The 27,739-nt window shown below is 32.0% G+C and overlaps 2 protein-coding genes across 8 annotated transcripts; one reads left to right on the top strand and one right to left on the bottom strand.

The window, feature by feature from the left end:
- Nucleotides 4,673–19,652, top strand: LOC18608170 (MADS-box transcription factor 23). Its single transcript, XM_018116052.1, has 8 exons — nt 4,673–4,918; nt 10,587–10,665; nt 16,542–16,603; nt 17,631–17,730; nt 17,830–17,871; nt 17,957–18,040; nt 18,263–18,417; nt 18,526–19,652. The coding sequence occupies exons 1-8, from the start codon at nt 4,737–4,739 to the stop codon at nt 18,539–18,541; spliced, it is 720 nt and encodes a 239-aa protein (XP_017971541.1). The 5' UTR covers nt 4,673–4,736; the 3' UTR covers nt 18,542–19,652.
- LOC108660958 lies at nt 11,076–22,364 on the bottom strand. 7 transcript variants are annotated; one of them, XR_001926756.1, is made up of 7 exons: nt 19,740–22,363; nt 19,420–19,652; nt 18,348–18,436; nt 17,765–18,161; nt 17,240–17,682; nt 14,041–14,181; nt 11,076–12,197 (listed from the first exon to the last, which is right to left on the bottom strand). XR_001926756.1 is itself a non-coding variant. In XM_018116053.1 (4 exons), exons 1-4 carry the CDS (start codon nt 19,489–19,491, stop codon nt 12,062–12,064), a joined length of 354 nt encoding a protein of 117 aa, XP_017971542.1. In that variant the 5' UTR covers nt 19,492–19,514; the 3' UTR covers nt 11,076–12,061. The 7 variants fall into 7 exon arrangements, 1 of the variants encoding a protein (XP_017971542.1); XR_001926755.1 differs by having other exon boundaries at nt 11,076–14,181; nt 17,765–17,986; nt 18,089–18,161; XR_001926753.1 differs by having other exon boundaries at nt 11,076–14,181; nt 18,308–18,436; nt 19,740–22,364.

Below are 27,739 nucleotides of genomic sequence, written 5' to 3'. Positions count from 1 at the left end.
AAAAAATAATAATTAAGGAAATCTAGTGAAATTAAAAATTAAAGCCCAATAGGATAATCTAAAAATGGTACCGTTCATGGAACGGGCGTCCGAGGGGTGCTAATCCTTCCCCGGGCGTAACCGTACTCCCGAACCTAGATCCAGAAAATTGTAAACCGGTTTAAGGTTCTTTTCGGTGGTCTTAAAATTAATTTAAGTTTTCATCGATTAGAATCGAGCCAATAGGTGGCCAATCGCACCTAGTAAAAAAAAAGATTGGTGGCGACTCCTAGTTTAATTTTTAGTAAGTTTTCACACCCACGTCTGGCGGTCGGGTTCTCGGACCCGCACGTTACGACAGTAATTAGAACTTGATATTCAAACTAATTAAACATTTTCAAATTCAAATGAATGAAGATGAATATTAAGGTTTAAGGAATGAAAGAAGGGATAGAAGATTACCCTTTTGTTATGTAATCTAATTAATAAGAACTAATGGTTTTCATGATCCTAATATAATAAGATTAAAAGAAGAAAGAATACGTTTTTATTTTTGCACAAACATAAAGGGACCTCTAGGCTCAATAAAAGTATAATAATGTTTGCACAATCAAACCTACCCAAAATTAAAAGAATGGTATACCACTCAATCCTCTCTGTTATGCAAACTTATTTGACTTAATTTTTGTAGATATGGTAGTAATAATTTTTTATTCATATATAGTAAGGAAGACTTTTTTCATACATAACCATATTTTCTATATAACTCTAACTCCGCATGTGTTTAAAGAAGACATGCCTTTATTCTTCTTTAGCCTACATTTATTTCGAAGCTCTTTGCTTCCAACTCAGCTATTCTTCTTTATGCTATTTGAGTAATCAATTATATAAATAGAAAAATACATCCACATATACATACATATATATATATATATATATATATATCTAAAAAAAACATATATTTAATTCTACTACTATATTAACACTCCTAATTGGGAAGAATCTATGCATTCATATTTCCTAATTAATTAAGTATTACATTGGACTTTTATGAATAGGCTTTCATATGTCCCATAGAAAATACATCATTTTTCAATGTTTTATTTTGGTACAGAACTGCTAATTAACTAGTAATTTTGATTTACTAATATTATTGTAGTTGCAAGGGCACCAAATGCTACCTACACCAGGGATTCATTCTGTAGAGCCTTTTACATCATCTTGGGCCACCACTTTACTTTAGTTCATGCAATCAAAATGGGTGTTTATATTTTAAATTGCCATTTACAGATTCCAAATCCTGCAAAATGTATATATTTACTTGTAGCATTTTAGCCATCATACAAGCTAGGCATAAGGCACTTGGCTTAAAATAACATATTATAAGTAGAAACCTTTTTGCGTCTCATGTTGCTATTTTTTTTTTTCCTGGTTCAAAATGTTGGTAAAGTTGAGTATTAAGTTAGTAGCAGTATATGCTTTGTTGGACATATATTATAAAAATTTCACAAATCCATTTAAAAAGAAGATTATGATGACATTTTTTAATCAAGTGGAAATAGGTTAATATTATTATTAATCAATGCACTAATCTTTCAAAACTTGACTGCAATTATGCGCATATTTCCGGAAGATGTAAAAGAAGTAAAGAGTGGGGGATATTTCATTCCTCTAGAGTCTAAAAGAATGGATATTAGCAGATCAAGGCTTTCCCCAAGTTATAATAGGTTCTATTATTTTCTCTATAATATGCAAAGAGAATAAACTTAAGATCATACAAACTTAGAGCAATTAGAACACATGCATGAAGAATATGTTCTGCTTTCATCATTTTCCATTTAAGACGAAATTCTACTATATATATATATATATATATATTATATATATATATATATATATATTAATCTCTTGAGATANATATATATATATATATATATATATATATATATATATATATATAATCTCTTCAATTTAAAAAACAAATGCAAGTGGAAGTTATTCTGTTCACAAGAAAATGTGAAGGGAAGTAGTTGTTGCTATTAATACCGAATTGAACAGTGTAATCCATAAAATAAAAATTGTTTCTCTCTCTCTGTCTCTTCTCTCTTCAATTTCCCCTTTTTTTTCCTTGGAAATCAGATGGGAGGTTGCTCATTGATAGTTGCAACTCCCAACCAACAAGCTGGTTGCAAGAAAGAGCCAGATATGAGCCTTTTCTTGGAAGATTTTGCTTACACATGCCTCAGTTTCCCTCTTTAGGAAACCTTATTGAAGTCGAAAAAAACCAACTTTAGTTGCAAACATTTTGGACTTCCATGCGTATATTTTTCTTCGACGCAGTTTGCCACTTGCAGACCAACTTGCTCACCTGCATGATCAACTCCCTTCTTTTTCTATATTTAACTTTGTACTGATCTATATGGGAAATTGGAGCGAAAGGCTTCAAACTTAAATTATTGCCCTCGACCATAGATTGCCAAGCATTAATTGCACTAGTTTTCTAAGCCACCCAATTCATGCTGCATACTCCTTAGGCATTTTAAGCCTTTAGACAGTTTTGAGTGATTGAAGTTAATTTATTAATGTACATAATTAATATTGTAATTAAAGCACATTTTAAGATATATGGTAAGCCACTTTATATTGCCTTATTTAATATTCCTCATATAATTTGTAGTTCCTTTATTACATAATTATCTACTTATGTATATATTCCCATCTTTTGTTAACTCCAACAGCTGATTATACATACATAGAGTATATAAATTATCAACCTCACATTCTTTCTTTCCTTTTGCTATGAAAATAGTTTTGAAATTGAAAATATGATCAAGCTATTTTTTTGTTACCAGAATAACTTAAATTGTTAGTGATTATCATTTTGGTATAATTAAGAGCTAAGTTTAACTTGAGGAGTTTTATTCTCTTAAGAAGCCTCTTAAGGTTCAAATCTCATTTGCTCTTTTATTTTTGTTATGAACAAATAAGTGAATGAAGTACAAACTAAGTGAAACAGCCCAATAAGCAAGATACAAGAAATGTAATATGATTTGAACTCTTATATAGAATTAAATCAGGACTATAATTCAAAGGTTGTTGGCCTATAAATAGATCTCTCACTCCATTTGTAAAAACACACTTGAATAAGATCTTCTTACTCCCTCTAAATACTTTCTCTTATATTTCTCTTATAGTTGTTCTTTTTAGATTTATTTCAAAATAATTTTTATTTTTTTTTGTGCAATTTTTTTTTTTAAAGATATGCGCAATCTCATTTACTCTTTAAATTTCCTTTATCTCTATATATATTTTTAAAAACCCCAAACAAATTGAGATAACTTTTAACTCCTCCTCTTCCTCTTCACTGATATCAAATAAGACCTTCCCTGCTCCAAACCAAATTTAATAAAAAAATTCATTAATTATTATTGGTGATAAGATTTTTTATTAATTTTGGTTTACTTAATCTGTTCACACCTGCTTGTTCTTTCAATTTAATAATAATAAACTCGAATACGAATAAAATTAAACGATAATTTCAAATTCAACTGATTAAATTAAATGATATTAACTATAAATTTAACTTCTGTCACACGTAAATTTAAATCACCGTCCAACTAATCTCTTAATCATTATATCAAGGTGGGATTTGGCTTAACTCATTATGATTGATTAAAGTCTTGATTTTCATTGAAATGAGAATAAAAATTGAAAAAAAAATTATGCATGTGGAAACCCTACAAGCTCAAAATCCACCAAAGAAAATTGATACATTTGTCAATAATAGAAGGAGTGGGGCAATTCTCTCTCCAACCAATCCGAGAACGGCTAAAAGCCTGAAATTAAAATAATAGCAAGGACCTCGGTTTTGTTGTCAAACGTGTCAATAATCTATACGTCAATATTGCAGTGCTATTGCTTCCACTTTTCCACTACTTCCACACCCTCTACCCACGAATCCTGGGGTACTCCGAAAGTCCGAGAATACTTCTTCTCATACCCTCTCGAGTACAATATTACGCTACTCGCGTTTCCAATCCGACGCATGTCTATAGAAATCTATCTCTGCTGCTCCAATAGTTCCCCCGATTCTCCCGCGGAGGTCAACACGACTTTGTTTGATTCACCACGACAGGTGCCACTCCATATAAGCGAGTAGTAAAAATATCTAGGCACTCTCGAGAGTGTGCTTAAGGACCCACATATGAGGTTCCACAGTGAAACCGCTAAGCAGTTTCGGGCTCCATGTTTTTTGTCTAAAGAGAGGTTTTACTCATGCTAGAAAACCGCTTTCAGCTTTCCATTTAAAGCATAAATATATTTTCCCTTTTGGGTTTCATTTTTTTCCTTTCTCAAAAGCTTTCTTCACCGCGCCGCCCCCCCCCCCCCCCCAAAAAANAAAAAAAAAAGCTTGCGTCTCTCTCTGTTATCTTTCAGCTCACCATCTCCATAATTAGCTCTAAAACAAGTAAGCTTTTGTCTTTTATATTTCTTTGCAAATATATCTCTAAATCTTTTTTTAAAGCCGAAAAATCATATTTCCCTATTTGACTTGGGTTTAATTAGCACTGTTATTATTCTTGGTATATTTGTTTGGCTTTGGGGGGTTTATTTTTATTTTTTGTTTTTCTACATTGATTTGATGACATTTTTGAGGTTTTGTTGGACTGGAATTGGGGCGATCTAGGAAAAGAGAAAAGCGAGGGAGTAACCCTAAGGTTTTTCTTTTATAATATCAAAGGAGAAAGGAAAGAGAGATGGGTAGAGGAAAGATTGTGATCCGAAGGATTGACAATTCAACAAGCAGGCAAGTGACTTTCTCAAAGAGAAGGAATGGATTGTTGAAGAAGGCTAGGGAGTTATCGATCCTTTGCGACGCTGAAGTCGGATTGATTATCTTTTCCAGCACCAGCAAGCTCTATGATTATGCCAGCACTAGGTCAGATTCTCTTTCTCACAATCCTTTTCTTTTTGTGTGTTATTTATGACATTTTTGTTTATTTAATCTTTGTTATCTTCTCTTTATCTGATCTTTTCTTCTTTTTATCTCATGTTCTTTTGCTTTTACTCTATATTATATATATATATATATATATATATTAGTAAATTAAATTTCTTTTTTTTGGGTGTTTAGATTTATATAGAAATAATATTTAATACTACTATAGGATACGGATTGGCTTTTCTCCCCCTTCTTTTTAAGGTTAACATGAAATAGAGTTTGCCACCTTTTGATCTAGGAAGTTGATGGTCTCCCTCCATTGTTGTTAACATGCATGCAAATATTAAGTTGGGAAGTTTGAGATTATGTAGATAATGAAGCAGAAACTCAAAAACATAAAAGATATTGCATGTTATAATTCGATCATTTTCTTTTAATGGAAATGAGCAAGTTCTAATCACAAAACAAACTTTCCCCTTTCCTACCTTAACATATCTTTTTACTTACAAATCGAAGTTCATACTAACAATGTTTTTAAGTACAAAGGAAATCATCCGAATGCAAATTAACATGGATGGAAAAAGCAAACTTTAAAATATATCAAGAGACAAGGAAAGGCTTCATAAGCATCTGTACGTGTAAGACTGCAAGCATCTATTTATAGTATGAATGTTTTATCATTGCGTTTATATATGTACCTCTGGAAGCTTATGAAACTTCATCTTTAAACTAACTGTGATTCTCGTTTTTCTTTGGAGTGTAGAAAACACCAATATTAACAAATAGTGTTAAGTATTAAGAGGATCAGTGATCCTCATTCTGATGACCTCAGTTTACCATCCTTCTTCATCTTCTCTTCCTGAGTTCAAAGAGTGGCAAATGTGCTTATAATCTTACATACAACTATAATGTCCTTAGTTTACTTTCATTCATTGGAGAAAATGGTATGAAGAAAAATTGGAACCTTAGCATGTTGCCTGTAAACTAGATATTACAAAATTGTTTGCCTTTATTGTCCCATAATGGATAGGCTTGCAATTACTTCATACCTTTGACTAGTTTTTTTCTTTAAGAATTTTAGGATTTACGCATATTGATATTGATGCATTGTTATGCATGTGTTTCAATACAAAAGAGACTTAAGATGAGCTTCCTGTGAAGGTCTCTTTCTCCACGAAAATAAAGGGAATTTTCAACTCCTGAAAATCTAGTAAGGAGTCCAAAAATTTCACAGGGGGAATATATATACACACTTGGACAGAAAAGAAAGAAAAATTTGAGGGTGGTGGTTGAAAATCTTGGCTTACATCAGTCTGTTGCTGGAGAGGGTAGATGCATGGTCTTCTCCATTCTTTAGTATCAAGTGGGCTGTGCCTTTGGTTAATGCTAAAAGGGTTGTTGATATCTTGGTTAGAGTTGTTGAGAGAAAAATCAAATAGAATGATTTTTGTGTTTTGGAGGATCATATAGTTTGCAGCTTAAGCGATTGAGCAATTTAAAACTGTGAAACATCCGGTCAATGAATCCAGTGCCTGGAGTCTGGAGATTCAGTACAGTAACATTTCTTGGGCATTTTCTTTTTAGGGAAAAAGAAAAGATATTCATATCTCATTTTTACAACAATATAATTAATTATGCTGACAATCTTCTCCATCCAAAGGGAAGTTCTTGGCTTAAAAATCCGATCCCAAAATTGAGACCGACCAGACATTTCTATTTAAGGCAATAAGTTAATAAAGCTTTAGTTAAAGCTACTGCTTTTTTACTTTTGTAGCTTGCTTCTCACACTACAAAAAAAATTGAGTTTTAATCATACTACTTTAGACGATATTTTTTTATATAGTAAAATTTTAAAAAAAATGTAACTATTTAAATTTTTAGTTTCACTTTTTTCACATTTAGTAGCAATATAAAAAAATGTAACTTTGGCTAGTGTATGTAATTTCTATCATTACATTTTATTCATAATGCATCTAAATATTTATACAGTAAAATTAGATATAAAAAAATCTTCTAAAAATCATAAAAAAAAGTATTATTAAAAATATTTTTTGTAACACATTTTAAAAATGTGTTGTATTAAGTCAAATTTATTGTAGTGTCAATCTTTACTTTTTAAAAAATTTGTTATAAAACAAAAACAAATTCTACCAAGTAAAATTATATTTGATTAAAATGAATTAATGAGCTAAAATGTAACACAAAATTGAACATAATTGTTTCATAGAGAAGTAAAAATTATGCATCTTGTAATCCATAGATGTGAACTTTTTAGTACATCGTCCTTCCAAAATTATATATTCTTTTCATGGTAATCCATAAAAGTGAAACTTTTAGGTATATAATTCTTCAATACAAATGAATATTGTGCGTTTTATATAAATTGAGGCTCGCTTTGATTGCTTTATACCAATTGCCAGGACTATGGAAAGTACATAGCACTGCACTTGATGATGACACATCATTCTGAACTGAATTAGGGTTGGGCTGAAATTCCTGACTTAACTTATATCTTGTGTAAAGAAAGAGAAATGAAATATAAAAAATAAAAAACTCAATAATTACACACAACTGATATCAAACTCTTAGAAAATCCTTTTGGAGAAATTAAAACATTCATATAACTGATAATATGCAAGATTCAGGCAGGTAAATGGTTGCATCCCTTCCCTCCCAAACTAATGAAAAAATTACAAGAAATGATTTCTCACAGCCTAATGTTTGGGGGGGAAATGTTTGAAAAATAAGTAAATATATTACAAAGTGTGAATCTAACAGTTCGAAAACATAGGAAGGCGTGAGGTGAGGATGGAAGATATGGAAAGATGTCTTTCTCACCAAATTGCCATCAAGATTATCATATTGCTATGATTTTCCCTTCCAATTTGAAGTGTAGGTAATAGCAGAGTTGAACGAAGGTTAGTTGAAGCATTGATCTGTAACCCATGATAGATTCCACTATTAACTTAGCTACATGTTTAGTTAGTATAAAGGGTTCTTCAAGTAAAGAGAGAGGATGTGTTTCAACAAGTAAAGTGAGATACATTAAAGACAACAGAAAGAAAGATTGGAGTAGTCTTTAAAGTGTTAAAGTGCATTGTGGCAAGAGGTGAAGGAGGCTTGATGGCGGAGCATGGTAGACAATAAGTTGGAAAGAGCTGAAGAGATAGAGTATTTAGGAAGAGCTTGAGATAGCCTTCAGAGAATAATCTAATGAATTTCTAATTACACTACTGAATTGTCAAGCTGCTATATATACACCTAGTAAAAACTTTTTCTTAAGAGCAATTGGTAAAAAGTGATTATTGGATAAATAGGAAGAGCACATTTGGGGAGAACACGTTCTTTATAGAGAAACATGTTCATGATAGAAAGTACACGTTCTTTATGGGACGATCAACTTATTAAGCATTGTGAGAAAAATACTTTGTACCACTATGTATATTGGATAGTGTGTGGATGTTTTGAATAGTAGAGCTTAGTAACACTTACTAATATGTCATGTATTTTCTTAAAAAAGAGAGAAAAGGTAAAGCACGTATATTTCAAAAAAATATTAAGATGAAAACCCTTTAACAATCTTCATATTTGATCCACTAAACCAAACTCTTTAAAACATCACAAAGGTAAAAATAACTTATAGATCCTACCATGTACTCTAAGTTACTTTTACTGCTTTCCGTGTGATATAATTGTTATATACTTGTTTTGATTCTATGAAACAAATAATAATGCGTTAACTAAAATCGAACATGTACAGTTAGTAATCCATTGCCAGAAATATTGCTTATTTTTGTAGCTACATTAGATTTTCAAAAGGCAATACCATGAAAAAATTAGTAACTAATTACAAGATTACTCCACGAAAGTTAGCTATTGACCGTTAGCGCTGTTACTGAACCAACATGCATTTGCCTTCTCCTACTTGATCTTTCCCCCTCCTCCATTGATGAGTCAATCATCCATCAGTAAGAGCTGTCCTCGTCATTCAACAAAAATATTAATGACCTTTTGCAATGTTGTAGGTTAATCACGTGTATTTTAATTTTTATATTTGTTTATGGAATTTGTCCCTTATTATTACACCGTACATGCACCAAAGTGAGATAATATTTAAATTACCTGACTATGCAGGGGATTCAGGTATTTATCAAAGAGGGAAAAAAATAAAGAACCAAAACAATTAAATTAATTCTTTAATTGTACTTCTTAGTTCTTACCATAATTTTTTAGTGAGAATATTCGACAAAAGACTTGCACTTTATTAATTAGTCGCTCCTTTTTGTTTTATGTTATACCATACGATATTACCTTTTTGCTGAGCAACTGTATTATGACTTTACTTTTCTGTTAGAAATAGCAAAATGAAAAATTAACCTATTCGAATGCATTTGTCAAATGCTAATAAGTTTTAGTGTATCTTTAACTGTATTGTCTAACTTACAGTATACAACAATACACATATCAGATAGAAGATGACTATAAGGAGATTAAGAATAAACACTTCAATTAATTTTAAATCTAATTAAGATCTAAAAGATGTCAAGAATAACATCTGAGCATTTAGCTCATTGATGAGTACATGATCCCCTGCCTAAGAAAAAAGTTTGATCCCCTTTCCCCTAATTAAAAAAGAATTGTGAAGAATGTTGCTTGGTTCTTCAAACAAAAGCCCTCACTTCCATTTAACGACCTAATAATTAAGCAAATTATTTATTAATGCTTATATACTTTTGGCACCAATCATGCAGCTTTGAAAACTTAATTATTAGGTTGTTATATGATAATTTTCAGCTCTAGTACATGCATTTAATTTTCCTTTATCTCATATAGCATGAACATTTTTTTTATACAGAAGAAAGAAAATTCGAATTTAATTTTTTAAGCAAAAGATACGTATACTAACTATTAAATTAAATGTTTGGAAACAAATTTTAAATCTTTTAAATTCTTGCATTAGTTATGTGATTTGGAAGTCTCCCAAAAGTATGTTATATCGATATTATCTTTCTCATGGTAGATGCTATAAGGCTATTAGAGGTGATATTAAGTCTGAAAATTTTAACTAAGATTTTTTAAATGAATAAATTATAATAGAAGCACTACTTTTTCATCTAATGTAGATATTAGGGGATTTGAAAAATACAACAATATTAGCAAGAACCTCAAGGAGGTTGAGCAAAAATAAAAGCTACGCTAAAACATGGAGATATCACACGTCCAAATTGCTTATCAAAGGCTAACCTGTTGGGGTAGGCCCATGAAAGCTTTGTCAGGGTCTTTTTTTTTTTTTATGAACACACTAGGTTATTGTTGAAAATTAAAGATGATACCTTTGCAGTAATTTATCATTTATTTCAGCGTATCTGATTGCATTAATTTACCATTTATTACTTTTCATTCTTTATTTTTACGTAAAAACATTTCATCCATTGTTAGGCATTAGCACCTGTTGTAATAATGCTCAATAACACCTAAGCCTTTCACAAAATTAATAAGGTACAATACACAACATATACTAGTAGGAAATAGTGGCAAATGAAATAATTTAGGCTCTTACATCCATATTACCTACTTCAGATTAGTGTCATATTCACAAATTGTAGCAAAAATTATGAAGTGCCATGACTGAATTCGAATACTGATGTTTTGTTCATTTTATCAGCATGAAATCTGTTATTGAACGCTACAACAAGCTAAAAGAAGAACATCATCAATTGATGAATCCTGCTTCAGAAGTCAAGGTAATTTGATCCATCAATTGCTCCAATTTACTTCATATATCTTACTGTATTGCGGGTTGCAGTGTGCATATATTCATCATGTCAACTTTTGGTTGCTTTCTCTTAGGCATGCGTTACGAATTTTACCAAAGTATTCTTGAATATAATGGAGTAATTGGCTAACAGCTTGTGAGTTTAGCTTGTTTAAGCTTTGATTGGTTTAGTGATAGAGTTAAGAAAGGGGAAAAAACCTTACCATAGTTATTGAAGGAATGAGTATCATCAAACCAGGCAATGCAGCATAGAAGACATGTACGATTAACACTCCCTAATCCCTATGAACGATGTACACATCCATAATTCAATTTTTAAAAATATCTATATATATCAATAATTTCACATCAATAAAAAATGAAAAAATAAATCTTAAATTTACGAAACTCATCCTTCATTAATAAACATGTTTTTTGAGTTTAAAGTATAACCTCGAGACAAATGATATTAGACCTTAACACTTCACTAACGTAAAACTCCTCATAAGAGATACCAAAATCGAGATAAACTCTAACTAAAGTGAGTCTTTCCTCTACATATAAAAACAAATACAAAGAAAAAAGTTGCATAAATCTCATATAAGTAAGAAAAGAAATGAATTTTGAACATATAAATAAAGACTTTTATCTTCCTAATAGACATACCTTTTAAATTAAAAACATAAATCCTAGGATACACACGACTTTTGTCTCATTGCACCGTTCAACTTCACTTCTTGGTTTACCCAATATTTTTGCATGTCTCATTATGCTTGGATTTCTCAGTCATTAGCCATCACTGAGGTTTTTTCAATTTTTTCTAGCTGAATTTTTCATTATACTTTGAGCATAACAACAGTTGAGGTGGCGAAGTAGCAAATTACTGTCTTGGTAAAAGGTCTAATAAACATCAGCGTACACGAGAAAGATGAAGTGTTTTTTATCTTAGTAGCAGTACGGTTGATCAGTGAGATCATCTACATGGTTTTTAGATTTTATGGCTCCAAAGAAACCTTCTAACATTGTGACTCCATGCCTCAAAGTCAAAGGCATTTTCCTCACCCTAGGGAGGTCTCAACTTTCTTAGTAAAATAGCAATAGGTACATGGAAAACTACAAAACGTAGGCATAAATTGGATGTATCACCCAACAAAACAGTGAAACCATGGCCTTGTGATGCTGACATTCATATTCAGCATTCTTTCCAAAGGAGGACCATCGAAGAAAAGAAAGAAAAAGAGAAGAAACAAACCTGGATTACCTTGTTATCATCAAGTGAAGCATGGAAGGGAAGACAAAGACCATTGGATGGAAAGTCATGCCGCCAGATAATAGGAAGTCCATTATCTTTCAATCTTCAATAGTCATTTAAGGACCTCAGCTTCTCATTTTCCACAAAATATCATTAAGACATAGATGCTGCCCCACAAAGACAAGGAAAAATCCCTATCCTCTAGTGCATAGCATAAAAATCTGCTTGCAACAAAGTAAGGCCTAGAGCTAATGCCTTTCTGTTTGCATCTGCAGAATAAGGAACAGATGATGTAAGTAGCAAGTTATGTAACATAAATCCACCAAAAGTTAATTTGTTTCAATTGATCTATCAGGTGTATAGAATATTGCAACTTAAGCTTTCCTATTTGAGGGCTTTGGAATATCACTCAACTATCATTTGATAAACTGTAAAGCAAGAATTACATCCTTGATGCTGGAAATTGGTTTAAAGAGTATAGGTCAACATATCAAAATAGAACAGGTCAGACGAAGCAAAGAGATTTATAAGTATACATAACTGATTTTGCCTATGCATACCAAGTTTATAGCAAGATGTATTACAAAAATAGCACACAGGGCTACCGTTACTTCTCATGGAACACAAAGCATTGTTCCTAGCATGTGCGCCCAAAGGTACATGAATGGAACATTGTAAGGTGTGTATAGAAGCCAGTCATAATGCTGAGGAAAAATTCTAGTGCCTATAGCAAGCCAGATGAGATAGAGGAGAAATGATGCCACAAAAATGTTTCAAACTTCAGCTACATCTCGGATATCAGCTTAAGAATGGAGCTTCTTGCACTTCTAAACGAAAAAAATGTCTGAGGAAAACTGCAGCATAATGGAAAATGAAAACCATCCGAGTATATGAGTATATCCTTTAGTATAACCATCAATATAGAAAACCATCCCAGTATTTCTTCCTCAGTCAAAGGTAACTTCAAAGATCTTAGAAACCATCATGACATTTAGAAGCTTGACAAGACTTATCACTAGAACCCTCTCAGTGTCTCCAAATTAGTACATTGGTGGTGCCTCAAGTCAACTCTAAAATGAATTTCCGCTGCATCATCATGATTTTCCACCAAATAGCATGATGAGGAACCAGAACTCTTTCCACAAGTAGAGGAGCAACTACTTGATGAAATTTTAGCAACATTATGCTAATAGAAGGCATCCATACTTGAATCTTCCAGACAGCTGTAGCATATCAATCTTTATTAATGTCGAACGTAAAAATTACAGCAACCACCTAAGGGATGCCTCAAAATATTTGGAAGGGATGCAAGATATTGAGCTATTCTATCAAACCATCCTTGATGATATTGGTAGAATTTAGGATCTTCAAGAAAATCATACTCACTGTTTAAATTGCACAGAGTGTCCTTTGCCCCACTGAGATCCTATACTGTTAAATACTCTCTGAAGTACCATTACAAGTCAAATATCATAACCTCCCTATAGAGTACCCAGAGTCACTTACAAATGTTTTTCCCCCACGTCTGCAGGTTCTGTTCAACAGACTCCAAAGCTAGAACTTCTAGCCAACTAGTGTCGTTCCTATGTGTAAGCTGCCACCCTCTGCTCTAAATCTAAAGCAACATCCTACAATAAGTTCAGCAAAATCCACTACTTCTTACCTCTAGTATGTCAGTACACTACTCCAAGAGGCAATCTTAAAGTTTCCTTGCTTCGCATTACTGGATCAAGTATCTCTTTTTAGTCTAAAGTCAGATTCATGAAGGCATAAACAACTTCAGAGCATGCTTTTTCAGATTAACAAGGCTATCTACTCAACTGCTTTAACATGCACTTAGTACATTGGTGGTTGTTTTTCTGAAATAGCTTATAATCATTTTTCATGAGACATACCTTGCAATCAATTGGCATTACCCTGTATCATGATATTGTTAGGGCCGTCCAAGATATAGACATATAGGAAGATAAAACACTTAGCATGAAAATATCATTATTCTTTCAAACGTCCTCCGTACAAAAGGTTAGCAAGCAAATATGGGCATTGTCACAGTAAATTCGATATTAAATAGATGGTGCAGTCTACAACAAAGTCTTAACAAATTTCTTCTACCTGCAGAGCAAGTGCTCTCAGTGTTGCAGAAGAAATATAGTATTCACCAGCAGGCTTTGGGTAGTAAGTGGAAAAATCCGTCCAAGCCAAAATCTAATCTTGATTTCTGACCCATTTACTTGTGAGTGGTGAATTTTTTACCTGCTCTCTAGCATAAAAGGTTCATAAATGCCAATATTCACATTCAAGTACAAATCAAAGAGAAAACTTATTGCTACTTTTCAAAAAAAAAAAAAGAATGAGAGAACTTGATGTGCATGAGGGCCGAATAGCAGACAAATGAGAGAAAAGTGGCATCAATATGAAAATGCCAAAAAAAATGCCCACATGGTACTTGGACCTACCAATAATATGAAAACTCCAAAATTTAAACACCAATATCATAAACATAAAAACACAAATAAGTTGCAATAATATATAAAGACTGATCATACTTCCATATCTCCAAAATGTTAGAAAATAACATTTTTTTTCTGCTCTTCCTTAGAATGCACTAAGTTTTTTTTTTTTTTTTATAATTGGGGGAGGGGGGATTCGAATCCTGCTCTTTAGGCAGGGAATCATGCACCAACCAATGAGCCAAATGCTCGGGTGCCTTAGAATGCACTAAGTTTGACCACACTATAAGCATAAAAACTAGAATGGGGTAACAGTGACTTCAATGACATACAAGGACAAATAACTTTTTACCCTACTCAGAAATATATTCTCCCAACAAACATAAGATGTCTCCAATAAGCTATCCATAACCATTTATCACTCTCAGCAAATCCAAGTCCCCTTCCATCTCCCCCAAACAAAAGCATTATGAAATTAAAAAACTAAATTATTTACAATAGCCAATCTATTAGCCAGCACATGCTGACAACCTTTATAACCTCTTTTTAACATAAATGGATAAACGGTAAAAGCATTACCAAAAATGATAAGTCACCTAAGGCATGGCCGAGGCACCCTTACCTACAAAGGTCACAATGCTAGGAAATACATGAATGGGCAAACTTACCAATAATATGCCTTTCTTTATAGGCTCACTGCATGGTTATGAGCACTCCTCATAGAGGCAAAGCCATAGCCTAAACCCAACCTCACAAGGACACCATGTAATAACACTTATGGCTCAGATGATGACTACAAGTCTTTTACCCTCTAACAAGCACAATCTTAAGCTGATGATGACCTTTAGACCACCAAATCCATTTCAAAGTAAGTTTTCTTACGATAACCACCACACTTCAACAGTTAGCCAAATACATAACTTATCCCAATGACAGTAATTATCAGTCTAGACTCTTAAATCTCAAAAAGCATGCACTTCACTCAAAAGAAAATCTTAATGTGCTAAAACTTCTCTTAAAATCACTACATCAACAGAAATATTCACTACATCTAATTGCTGTTTTAAGAAACCAATGAATAAGAGGAGATCATAAATCTCTGCTTTGAATTACTTACCCAAAAAAATATCTCTTCTTTAAATTCCAACAAAAAACAAGATACAACAAAAGGTAACTTGAGATATAAGAGATAGCATTAAGACAACACAGTTATATAGCAAATTCTTCATTTTCTTTTTCAATGACAATTATGTAGAAATATCTATAATGTAGAATGCTGGCACAACAAAAACAAACATAATCTTAGCACGAAGTACAAGAACAATTAGTTTGGAAGAAAGAAAGAGGAGGAAAAGGAGGTAAAATGAAAAGATGGAGGGAGAGTTTATTTTCCTTCATTTGGTAGGAGGGTAATGGTAGGTAGGGCAGAAAATGAGTGGATTTACACCTTTTCTGTTCTCTCAAAATCCAGTCCTTGCACGTGAAAGGAAACCACTCATTCAACAAAAATCAGAATTTCATTCACAATTTACCCTTGACATTTTTCTTTCCGTTTTCTATCTCTTTATCAAACAGGAGGAAGGAAAAACAAATTGCTTTTCTTTCCTTTCCTTCCCTCTTCCATTCCTTAATTTTCTCCATTCCCTCTATCTTCCTTCCTATCAAACACAGTGTTAAAGAGAGCATAACAGATTAAAATCCTTACCTGTTTAAGAAGTTTTGAAAGTGTACACCTTGTCTATGCATTCAAGTTAGTCAATGTTCAAATCAATTCATCTTATTATCATCAAAGGGGAATCTAGCTCAAACTTGAGACCAAGCCGTGAGTTCTTTTAACAAAGTATGTAAAAAATCAAATGCTTGATTAAGCTTGCAACTAGCTTCAGTTGAGAATTAGACCACTTACATTCACTCCAATTGCATACTTTACTTGAATATAACAACAAAATCAGTTGAGTCTGAGTAACTAAATAAAGTTCAAGTTACTCACAAATAGTTATATTTAGACTCTACGTGTAACATTGTCATTGAACAGAAACAAATCTCCTAACTTCTTTGACATGTACTTCAATTTTTACATCTCTTATGAAATTATTTTACAATAAAATACTTACATTCGAGAATATGACTTTCTAATTTAATATTTGACTTTGTACTTGATAGTTTTGGCAGAGGGAGGCAGCAAGCTTGAGGCAACAACTACAATACTTGCAAGACTACCACAGGTACTCAAAACCTCCATTAATACATCACCAAAATGCCCTTAAAATCTCTTAGCTTAAAAATTTAGAGTAAGAAGTTAGCCACTTTTGTAGACTCTATGATACTCTTTATCTTTGTAAATTTTGCTAATAAGTGCATAAATCATGCTCCAACTTCAAATTTTTTGGTGAGCATTAACTGCAATGTTTTCAGAACTAGTAGCTTCTTCTAATGAAGTTTCAATGGTACTACTGGTTACCTTTCTTTAATGTTACAAGTCAATGTCATAACAGCACTCTTTACAGTAAGGCACAGGATGCACCTCATAACTTCAACACTATTAAAAAGACAAATCCTTTTCAAGATCATAACCTTAGTATGCTTGGTTAACGTTACGTCCTTTTACAGATTTGACTAACCAATGTGTTCTGACTTCTGATTACGTAACGATATGTTTTACGAGTTATGTTTTCAACCAGCAAGTTGAGCTTTTCAACAACTAATTCCGATTTATTAAAAATCTCGTCCTAAACAAGTACATAAAAATCACCATATTTTGCACACCTATAACATTTTCTTCATGATTGTAAACCATCATATGAAAAGCTCAAGCATCTTCTGTACTTGTTTCTAGCACAATAAGAAAAGCACCAACTTACACACTGCACTTAGGAAAACTCAAGCCTGGTTGCCCAATCCCAAATTTGTCTCCCATCTTCATCAATTGCCAATGGATCTGATCTGTTGCAGCACTGTTGCCAAATTCTACATCCTAAGATAATGATCTCATGTATTATTTTAAAACAAACCAAACAGTAATTTTCAAGGACTAGATAGCATAAAACACAAAATCAACAGCAACTGTATCTACTATATGACATACATACATGATATTAAAAATGGTATCACTTAAAAAACACTCTTATTAACAAAGTTCTTGATAGGACACTCTTGATGGTAGATAAGAACCTTTAAAACATGACATATGGGATTTTCCATTCCATAAGATAAACAAATGCTCATGTAACATTCCACTGTGATGTGCTGCAGGAAATTGATGGGAGAAGAACTATCCGGTTTAAGTGTCAAAGATCTACAGAACCTGGAAAACCAACTTGAAATGAGTTTGAAAGGTGTCCGCATGAAAAAGGTATGACAACTTCAGAATTGGATGAAATTTTCACCTATAACATTCAAGACCAAATGATAATATTTAATGCAGTTGCTCCTCTGTTATTTTTCCACGCAGGACCAAATTCTAACAGACGAAATCAAAGAGCTAAACCACAAGGTTTCTTGGAAGTTTTTGCTGCATTTTTTTTTTTCAGATTTTCATATATTTTCTTGTTGAGCAACTTTCATTTGTTGAATTGCAGGGACACCTCATTCATCAGGAGAATCTAGAACTGTATAAGAAGGTAGACCTCATCCGCCAAGAAAATACTGAACTTCAAAAGAAGGTACTGGCCCAGATAATTTGATAATTGCTAAGAATATCTCATACTCACCTATGACTCACGCTTCCTTAAAAACTCTTTTCCTTGGTCCTCATGAAAGTAATAGCACCAAAGTCTGACAAACCTAATACCAATAGGCCAAAAGGCCTGTGAATAATCTTGGAATTTAAGCAAATGAAGAATTTTCTAATTGATACTTCTAAAGAGTGCAATTTTGGGTCTCAGGTTTATGAAACAAGGGAAGCAAATGAAGCTAGCAGAAGCTCACACCCAAATTATACTTTGAACAGTGGATATGATTTGCACGCACCTGTTTGTCTCCAGTTAAGCCAGCCCCAACCTCCTAAGAATGATACACCAACAAAATCAATGAAGTTGGGGTAATTCTTCCACTCAATACTGTTTTAAAAAATACAGCATACAGAACAAGTAAGAAACCAAATTATTTCAATATCAATCCTATAAATAACTTCTCAAATTTGAAACAGATTACAGCTGCATTAGCAAACTGGACTGACAACTGTGGATGGACATCATCAGTACCCTATCAACAACTAGCCCACAGTTAAAAACTAAACCTTCTATCAGTGAGATTTCATATTCCACTTACTAGATAGTATATTAAGCATGAAGAAAAGAATTTCATATGAAATGTTTATCGAAACAAACTGTAGAATTGCTGTAAAATGAACAGAGAAACAAGTTATCTGGTGTAAATTTACGCAATAATTAGAGTGCACTATTTGTGTCTGATGTTACTCAGCTCCTCGTGCAATTGTGTTCAACCAAATAGATATACTAACTGCAAATTGCAATTGTACTACTTCTTGTGTTATGCAATAAAAAATTCTCAGATTGGTTTTACTTTCTTCTGATAGCTGCCCATCCTTGATGAAAAGAAAAAACTTAAAAATGAAACGAAAGGGGGGAGGGGGGGTGCAGGGGGAATCAAATTAACAGTTAATTTAATACACTATTAGTAGGGAACTAACAGGATAACATGCAACATCATTTCACAGTAAGAAATGATTTGCCTGATTCACAGTATTAAAAATGTGCTTTAGTAACTCATTTAGGCAGGCCAAAAATGTTCTAAGCACACTACCATGCAAGGATAGTCACCATTTCAGTAGGATACACCTCACGGCTCAGTACCTTCACTTTTTTCAGTTCTCTGGGTAAAGGGTATATAATTTAGTCTGCATCTGTGATTGAATTGACTATATTGGAGAAAATCAACAACTTAAAATCAAATAATTCATACTGATTATTGCCATGACAAAGGGTGATACTATAACATAGGATGTGAAAAAGATTGTAGTCAACTGCAGGCATTCATGCATACATCAAATATAGATAAGATAACAGAATATAATTAGAACCTCTTCATAGAATTCAGCAGCAGTATAAACACCGTAGCGGACCTGGGAGGCCGGGAAGAAAGTTCTAACCATACAGCAAGCGATATCCTAAGAAAAATAAGAAAAAGATCTAGAAGAAATGTGGATATTCATAAAATTTGAAACACACTCCATACGCATGATTAGAATAGCTAATTCCAAGCAGCCAGGTAAAGGACAGTTCTCATGCTCGGTGCAGAGGGAGCCGCTGGTAGCTGCACAGAGAAAAGACAGAAGTCTCAGATCTAAAAAACTTTCAATATTTTTTAAAGGTATCAGGATTCTTCTACTGAATCCAATACCTGTTAGGAAAACAGGCATACAGTTATAAATGCCAGAAGTGGCATGCTTGGGAGGCGGGAAGTCCGGAAAGTACCCCTTCAGAGCTATGAATCAGGTAAGTAATATTTTCTTCAATAATCTTAGGCTGCACATTGCATCTGACTAACAAATCACATGGATTTATTGCAGCACTAAACATGAAATTTTGGCTTGCCCTCCCAGATGAGAAAATTAAAGTAATACTTATGTCCAATTATCCATTAAATGCACGAGGATAAGATCCGCCAGGTACAAATCAGTCACAGGACAACTTCCAACAAGGTAAGGCACAAGCTTGAAGAAAATATACATGTTATTTTCCTTAAATTAATATGCAGATAAATATTGTGCTCAACAGATGCTCAACAATCACAAGTTAGTCAACTGCTAACTGCAGGCAAACTGTACCCCTCTTTCAACAATATCTGGAGACAAGTACGAAAAGGGATTTAAAGTTTATGAATCTAGGTAATTTTCCAACTCCCAAGTGAAATGACATAATTAAGTAACTCTTTAAACTTAAAACAAACATAAATTTTTCAATGACAGTTAGAAAGTTTAAACTCTTTGACCTGTTGAAACCGAAGGGGTATTAAAGTCTTCTGAAACAAAAGGAAAGAAGAAAACAATAATAAGTATCTTTAGAGACATGTACTCAAGTGCAGAAGCACATGTATAAAACATGAAGATATTTTGGCTTGTAGGATCTCACAAGATCCCAATTGAGGTTTTGAAGGCATTGAGGTGATGCAGGCATGTCTTAGCTAACTAGTTTGTCCTACATTTTAAGGACCTAAAGATAATTAATAAATGGAAGAGAAGCTCTCTGCTACCCATCAACAAAAACTAATTTTCTATCTAATGCCACAGAAACCAAGTCATCCATAGGCTTATAGGTCAAGCCACAAATCATTAAGACAGTAATTAAGCACAAAGCATTATTTTGCAGATTAATATCAAAAACAACTTTGTTCGCACGAAAAGAAACCCGTTATGAAAACAAAGTTTCTGTTATTTGAAATAATTGTAAAAAATATAGACAAAGAACAAGGTTATGTACAGGTGAACCATTAAACCTATATAAGCTTACACTAATAGGTAAGGACCAACCAATTAGTTTATACTGTAACTCACGGCCCACACAAAAGCCCAAGGCACAAGGTAAAACCTAATTTCAAGAATTAAGGATCCTATGCACAAGAACATTCAAACGAACAGGCTATATGCTACCACAACAAAAGACCACAAAATCTAAAAGTGTGCTTGACTTCAATTAGAAGATAGTAGTTCACGTAAAACAATTGCAACGACAATATATGTTTCAATTCCATAAACTAAGAACCATTGAACCAAAAGTTTAAACTGATATGCCAGGACCAAACAATTGGCTTTGATGCTCCGTTAAGGCACGTTCTCCTCTCCTCTCCTCTCCAAATGAGCAGTCACATCAAATGCCACATGGCAATCATTAAAACTTATTTTAAAATAAATATGAAAAACAAAAATTACAAATATAAACTTCTAGAGTAATCAGTGGTTCTATGGAATATGAAAAGTACGCCTCTAAAATGAAGTAAACAATTCGCAACTAAAATAGTATACTTCCACAATGATTTCACTATATTTATGTTTTAACTAAAAGAGTCATTAGATGTTTGACTTCAACTGAATTAATATCCAATGAAAATAACTAAAAACCTAAATCTACCACACACTCAAATTTTTAAAGGTGTAACCTTCTCAATTCGCATGGTCTTTTACAAGGTTTAGCTTTGGACTTCCACAACAGGTTTGCTCTATGTAACTGACTATACCTCTGAGTTAGCTTTTAGCTCCACCTATCAACTCAAAAACCTTTATCTGTGCCATATACAGATAACTAAAACTACAACCGAAGATTCAAGCCCCAATCTCCCACCAGCAATAAAAGAACAAGTAAAGCTTGATTTGAGATGAACCTTAATTACTTGCCATGCCACCACCATTACAACTGCCCCCTTTAGCCAGATAGTGGCCCAAAACTACTGCATTTCATTGGCCCAGGGACTAGCTCACACAAACATTGAAGTACAAAAAAATAACTATACTGCTACAAGTTTTCACCATTCTATTTAAAAACCTTCATATTCTTAAATTTTAAGTGATAACCATGTGGCTTTACTTAGCTTAGAAAGCTGTAAAAGGGATGTACAGGTAATCACAGGTTAGGACCTTAAGTTAGTAATGGTAAACAATCTATTCAAGGCCCTTGTAAGGTCTATATGGAGAATTTCACCCAAAATTTTCAGAATAGGGTGTTCTTTTTGGTCTATTAATCTAAAGTCCTGAAGTACCTTACCTTAATCACTTTCTTTGGTATCTTTCTATTGATTTTTGTTGAAGCTGCTTCTTGACATGAATTGAATTCAGTCCAAAGACGCAGCACAGCAAGACTTTTGAATAAATCCAAACAACCAAGCACTTAATATTTCCGAGTACATCATGATGCATTTAATTGCGTAATGAGTTAAAGGGAGCCATAGTTGATTAAATCTTATTTTAGAGAAAGAATCTAATCCATTAGGACCTAATGTGATGCCAAACATTTTAAAAATATATATTCAAATTCTAATAGCGTTTGATCTAGTTTTCTTTAAGTGATTAAAGTAGACAAATAACGATTCACATTTGAGTAAAGATTCTAAAAATTCTGTCTTATCTAACAATTAAGTTACTTTTGAAACAGAAACAGAGAGCATTACTCAAAAAAAATAAACAGGATGAAGAAAATTTATGCTGTAAATATCCATTAAATTATCATAACTTAGGGAAAAAAATGTACTCTTTCTATTTACTACAAAACCTTAATAACCCTAGAACAATCCACGTAATGTTGCAAGGACTCTTTATTTCCAGAGCACTCCTGTACCAGACACCTCAAAGATTACATAGGTATCCGGTGTGACCCTCCAAATATAAGGAAAAATTAAGAAGATTGAATGTATTTGTCTCCGAAAAAAACCTAATCTGACAATTGCACACCAATTGCAAATAATGTAGACCTATATAGTTGCTAACAGACATGCCAATAGAGAAGCGAGAAAATTTTATTGACCACCAAAATTGGGCTCATGCTTCAATCAAGGTTAAGGAATTTATTTGAGTGCTACTCTTACAGTTAGAATACTTCACCTATTAACCCAAAAGGAATATCGAAGGAAAAAAGATTAATGACCAGTTACTGAATTCAAATATCACAACAACAATAAAATTTTAACATATCACTCTAATGGCATAACTTAGAGTTAATTAATCAAACTATTTTAATGTTCCCCTAAAATATTAACATACCAAAAGAAAAAACCAATAAATACAAATCTGTTACCCCCTTCACCTGGATGCAATATCACTATGGTATTAAAACCATAACTCACCATCAACTATTACTTAATCCAAACAAGAAAAAGAAAAAGACTGGATAAATTTTCCTTAGAAATGAAATTTAATGAGTAGCAATGACAACGATAATACCCTATTTTTGTAACTTTAAAGATGGGACACCTATTCAGAACAATTCAAGTAAAAAGTTTTATTAAGCAATATTTACACATTAATATAGGCTAGAGATTCAATTAATCATTACAAAGATTGACGATGCAAATAACAGCATTCCAAAAACTCAATCAAAATGAGATTCCATTCCAATATCACAGACAAACAACGACCTAAACTCAGTTAGCAACCTTGTAGCACAAAGAGACAATTCATAATCCAGCAACTTTAATTTTACCTCCATTAAGCTCATGCAAAAGCAAATCAATGAAGAAGACAGTACAGACTAACAAGAAGAATCCAGACAGCATGTCTTATAGACAGGAATTCGTTTTCTTGCTTACTTTCTTCAATTGCAAACATAATGAATATCATTACTCCCTTTTTCTTTTTCGAAATCCAAAGGTATTCTCAAAGAAATTCCAACTCATTTTCATCATATTAACACTAACTCTTGACAATTTAACAATATAATAAGGGCACTCGTACTCGAAAATACTCAGTCTTCACTTCTCAGTCATTGATCACGTCTATAATAACTCACACAATTAAAACCATGTGTTTTTCATAGAGCAAAGCCCTAATTCACAGCGAGATTCTAACAGCTAAGGCCAACGGCCACAAATATCAAATATTTGTCATCCCTTAGAAAGCATCAGTAATTTCAAAATCAAGAAAACAAAAAAAAATAAACCATTTATTGATGATTTTTAGTTTCTTGCGTGCAATTTTAGTAGCTGTAAAAACGCGTAGTAGAGCGTAGGTAGTAGTAGCAAGTAGGCTTTCCAGATTCCAATATAAGGATTAAATAGGAAAGGAACAAAAACATTAGAAAAGGTAGGAAACAGAAAAACATAAGATTTCAATAATAATAAATTCACTAATTCAACAAGATAACGTCAAGAAAACATGTGAAACTCGTAACACTATGAAAAGAAGAAATCAAACAACATAAACGATCATATATAAAGTTGATATACGTGAACTTGTATATTTAAAAGAAAAAACAAAGAAAGACGTATGATAACAAGAGCTTATACTTACAAATAATTAAGTACGACGAAACTCAAATGCATATTAAGCACTTTCTCGAAGAAACTTTTGAAGGCATTGACCTAACCGAACCTTGAAACATTAAACAGTATATGAAGAAACAAAAGATTTAAAGAACAAAGGAGAAAGTGGAAAAAATAAATTTAAGGGAATCAAAACAAAAAATATGCCCTTAACAAAGTCATAATTAACCCGCACCGATCGCCATGAAAGTGCTCGAAGAAAGCCTTAATAAGGATGGAAACTGTACGAAAAGGAAATCAAAGTGAAGAGGAAAGGAGGGAGAAAACAGTTATAGAAAAGGGAAAAGGAGAACTGGAGGCAGATCTATGTTGTTTTTGTTCCTGGAACCAAAAATGAAAGGTACTGTCACTCCTGTATTATCAAAATCATCGTAATGTAGAGAGAGAAGAAAATATCTGCGCCAACAGATATGAATCCCTGTTTAAATAAGGAAACGCCTGTAGATTCTCTACAAACAGGATTACGTGAAGGATGTGTACTTGGACAGCTGTCGTTTCTTTAATCGCCTGAGTTATGTGACATGTAAGACCGCGTTGACTCCTTGCTGTATTATTATTTTTTTTTTTGCTTTTTCCGCTCTTCTATTTTTAGAGGTTGGGGCATTTTATACGGGTGCGGAGCGAAGACGGTGATCCTAATTCCTAATCAATGTCACTAAACATGTAAACTTTTTTTTAATTGATTTTATTTTTTGTATTTTTATTTTAACTAATAATTTTGCTGATATTACGAAAATTACAAAACAGGAAGAAGTGTATTTTGTTTTTTAATTGTATTTCCTTTTTGACATAATATTTAAATAAATTTTTAAATTATTTAAAAAATTTTGAATAGGTCTTTATATTTTTATTACATTCAATTAATTTTTAATATTTTTATTTTAAATCAAATAAATTTTTATATTTTTGTTTTGAGTTAAATAAGGCTTTTGTAATTAATGATTAATTTAATAAAAATATTATTTATTATTCTATACCACATGATATTTTAACATATCATAAGTAATGATGATTTGGTATGCTAACATATCATAATCGATCATATCGTAATATATTAATTTAATATGATAATATGATCATATGATATATTTTACTTTTCACATTAATATCATGTCAATATAAAATAACAAATGACATATTGACTAATGATAATTACTTAATCATTAATCATAAAAATTTATTTGATTTAAAATAAAAATATAAGAATTTAATTAAACGTAATAAAAAAATTTTAATTTTTTAAAAAATTTAAAAAAATTTTAAACATTATGCTTTTATTTCGTTCTTCAAACCCATTCCTTTTACATTAGCATTCTTTTACATTAAAAAAAAAGTTAACTATATCTACATTAGTTTAACTATCTCCAATGCTAACAACTCCATATAAGATTACTTTAATATAAGCACTACAAAGTTAAATATAATTAATTAAAAGTTAAGTATTATTTAAATTTGTTTGTATTATTGAAATTTAACAATTAATTGATAAAAAATTAATTTAATCATATAAAACATTTATTGCAATTTTATTTTAATATTCGTTTACATATAAACAAACCCTATCTTTTGGATTCATATGATTTAACAATTGGTTAATCAATATATTTATTGAAATTACAACCAAATGAAAATCCAGTACTCTATCATTATAATAATCAATTATAATATATAAAATTATGTAATATATTTTAAGCGGATAAGAGAAATAATTAACAAAATATAGTTTGCATAAAGCGGGTATCAATTAATTATAAACATTGTCTCCAAAAAGACAACATTATGATTAGGACTCAAAACTTTAACTTATAGCTTCTAAATTCAAATCGCAAAATGAGATCTACAAGATGAGAAAGTGTTACAGCTTATTGTAACCCAATATTACATGTATTCATTACTTAATTATTTAATTTATGAAAAAATTATAACTTATATGTAACATGATATATTTTCAATTCATTTTTTTCTTTTTATTCATTTTTATAAACAAATAACAAATAACAAAAGTACAAGTAAATGGAGTTTGAATCTTTCAATTATAATATTATGATTATAAAAATTGAAAAAGTTTAAGGAGCGGATTCGAAACAAATCACATATGATGTAAGAGCAATTGATGTTAACTATTATCTAAGAATCTAAAAGTACTTAATTGAGGAGATAAAAATAAAATATGAATTGGATCTATTATACATGATTTAAAAGGTTTTAAAATTTTATGGTATTTAAGTAAAGAAATATTTAATCAAAAAGGTAATTCTATAAGAAAAAAATTGCTTCCAATGTTACTGTAATAAAAATAAATAAAAAAGCCTAGTGACTCAAATTAAACCTAAAAAAGAAGTTAATTTAAAAGTATTAAACACGTGGTAATTATACAAGTGAGAAAGTAAGGATGGTCGTTGTAACGGGGGGTGAATAAAAGTAGAGAGTAGTGAGAAAAGGGCGCATGGTGGGGGCAAGGAAGCTGCACTTTTTACATGTAACGATGTCTTTAAAGTGAAGTTTGAGACTTTATGGGAGTTGTTTTGTGTATATTAAAGGAAACAGCCAACTCCATCGGCTTAGCTCTGCACTCTGCGGTCTGTGTTACTCCATTAGCCCGCCACACAGTCTCGGATTCATTCGATTAACCTAACTCATCTCCCGAGAAAGTGTTAAAACGAAACACTAGAAACTGGAACTGCGATAGGAAAAAGAATAAACAGCTTGCGACTTGCTGTCTATGTCGGCGAAAAAAACCAATTTTATTTATTAAAAGCTTTAAAATTTAAAAAACACATATCAAAATAGTGAAAATATGTATGAATCAAAGAAATTTAATGCGTTTTATCCCAATAATTTGAGTTATTATATTTTTTATTTTTTTATCATTTATTTATTTAAATAAATATAATTACAGAAAAATCAAAGAAGAATTTGCAGTATTACCTTGTTAATTTTTGTTTATATTGGGTCTTTTTCTTATTCATAATACAATTATATTTGAAAGTAAATATAATTTGACCGTTATTCATTTTGTATTAAATATGATTTTGTCTTTCGATAGCTGCTTTTACTATATGATTAAATAATTAGACCATAATAAGTTCACGTGAAAAGATACTAATATCAGCAAAAAAAAAAAACATTAGCCTTACTAATTACGTAACATTTAAGGTTAGGCAAGGAACATCCGTGTCGACAAAGCACGCGATCAAATAAAATTGAGCACTACTTCTATCCTATTCATGAAAAATTAATGTAACTACATCATAAACCTAGGAGGGGAATTGGCTTGTAAACTTTAAGATTCTTGTAATAAGTTGCCCATGGGTAGATACTACGTGGGTTTTGTTTCATCACAATTTTTATTTTATTTCACTTTGAAATTGTCC

Source organism: Theobroma cacao, chromosome 2, assembly GCF_000208745.1.
Source record: "Theobroma cacao cultivar B97-61/B2 chromosome 2, Criollo_cocoa_genome_V2, whole genome shotgun sequence".
NCBI classification, from domain to species: domain Eukaryota; kingdom Viridiplantae; phylum Streptophyta; class Magnoliopsida; order Malvales; family Malvaceae; genus Theobroma; species Theobroma cacao.
The sequence above is the reverse complement of the archived record's forward strand: the minus strand, read 5'-3'. Positions and strand labels throughout refer to the sequence as shown.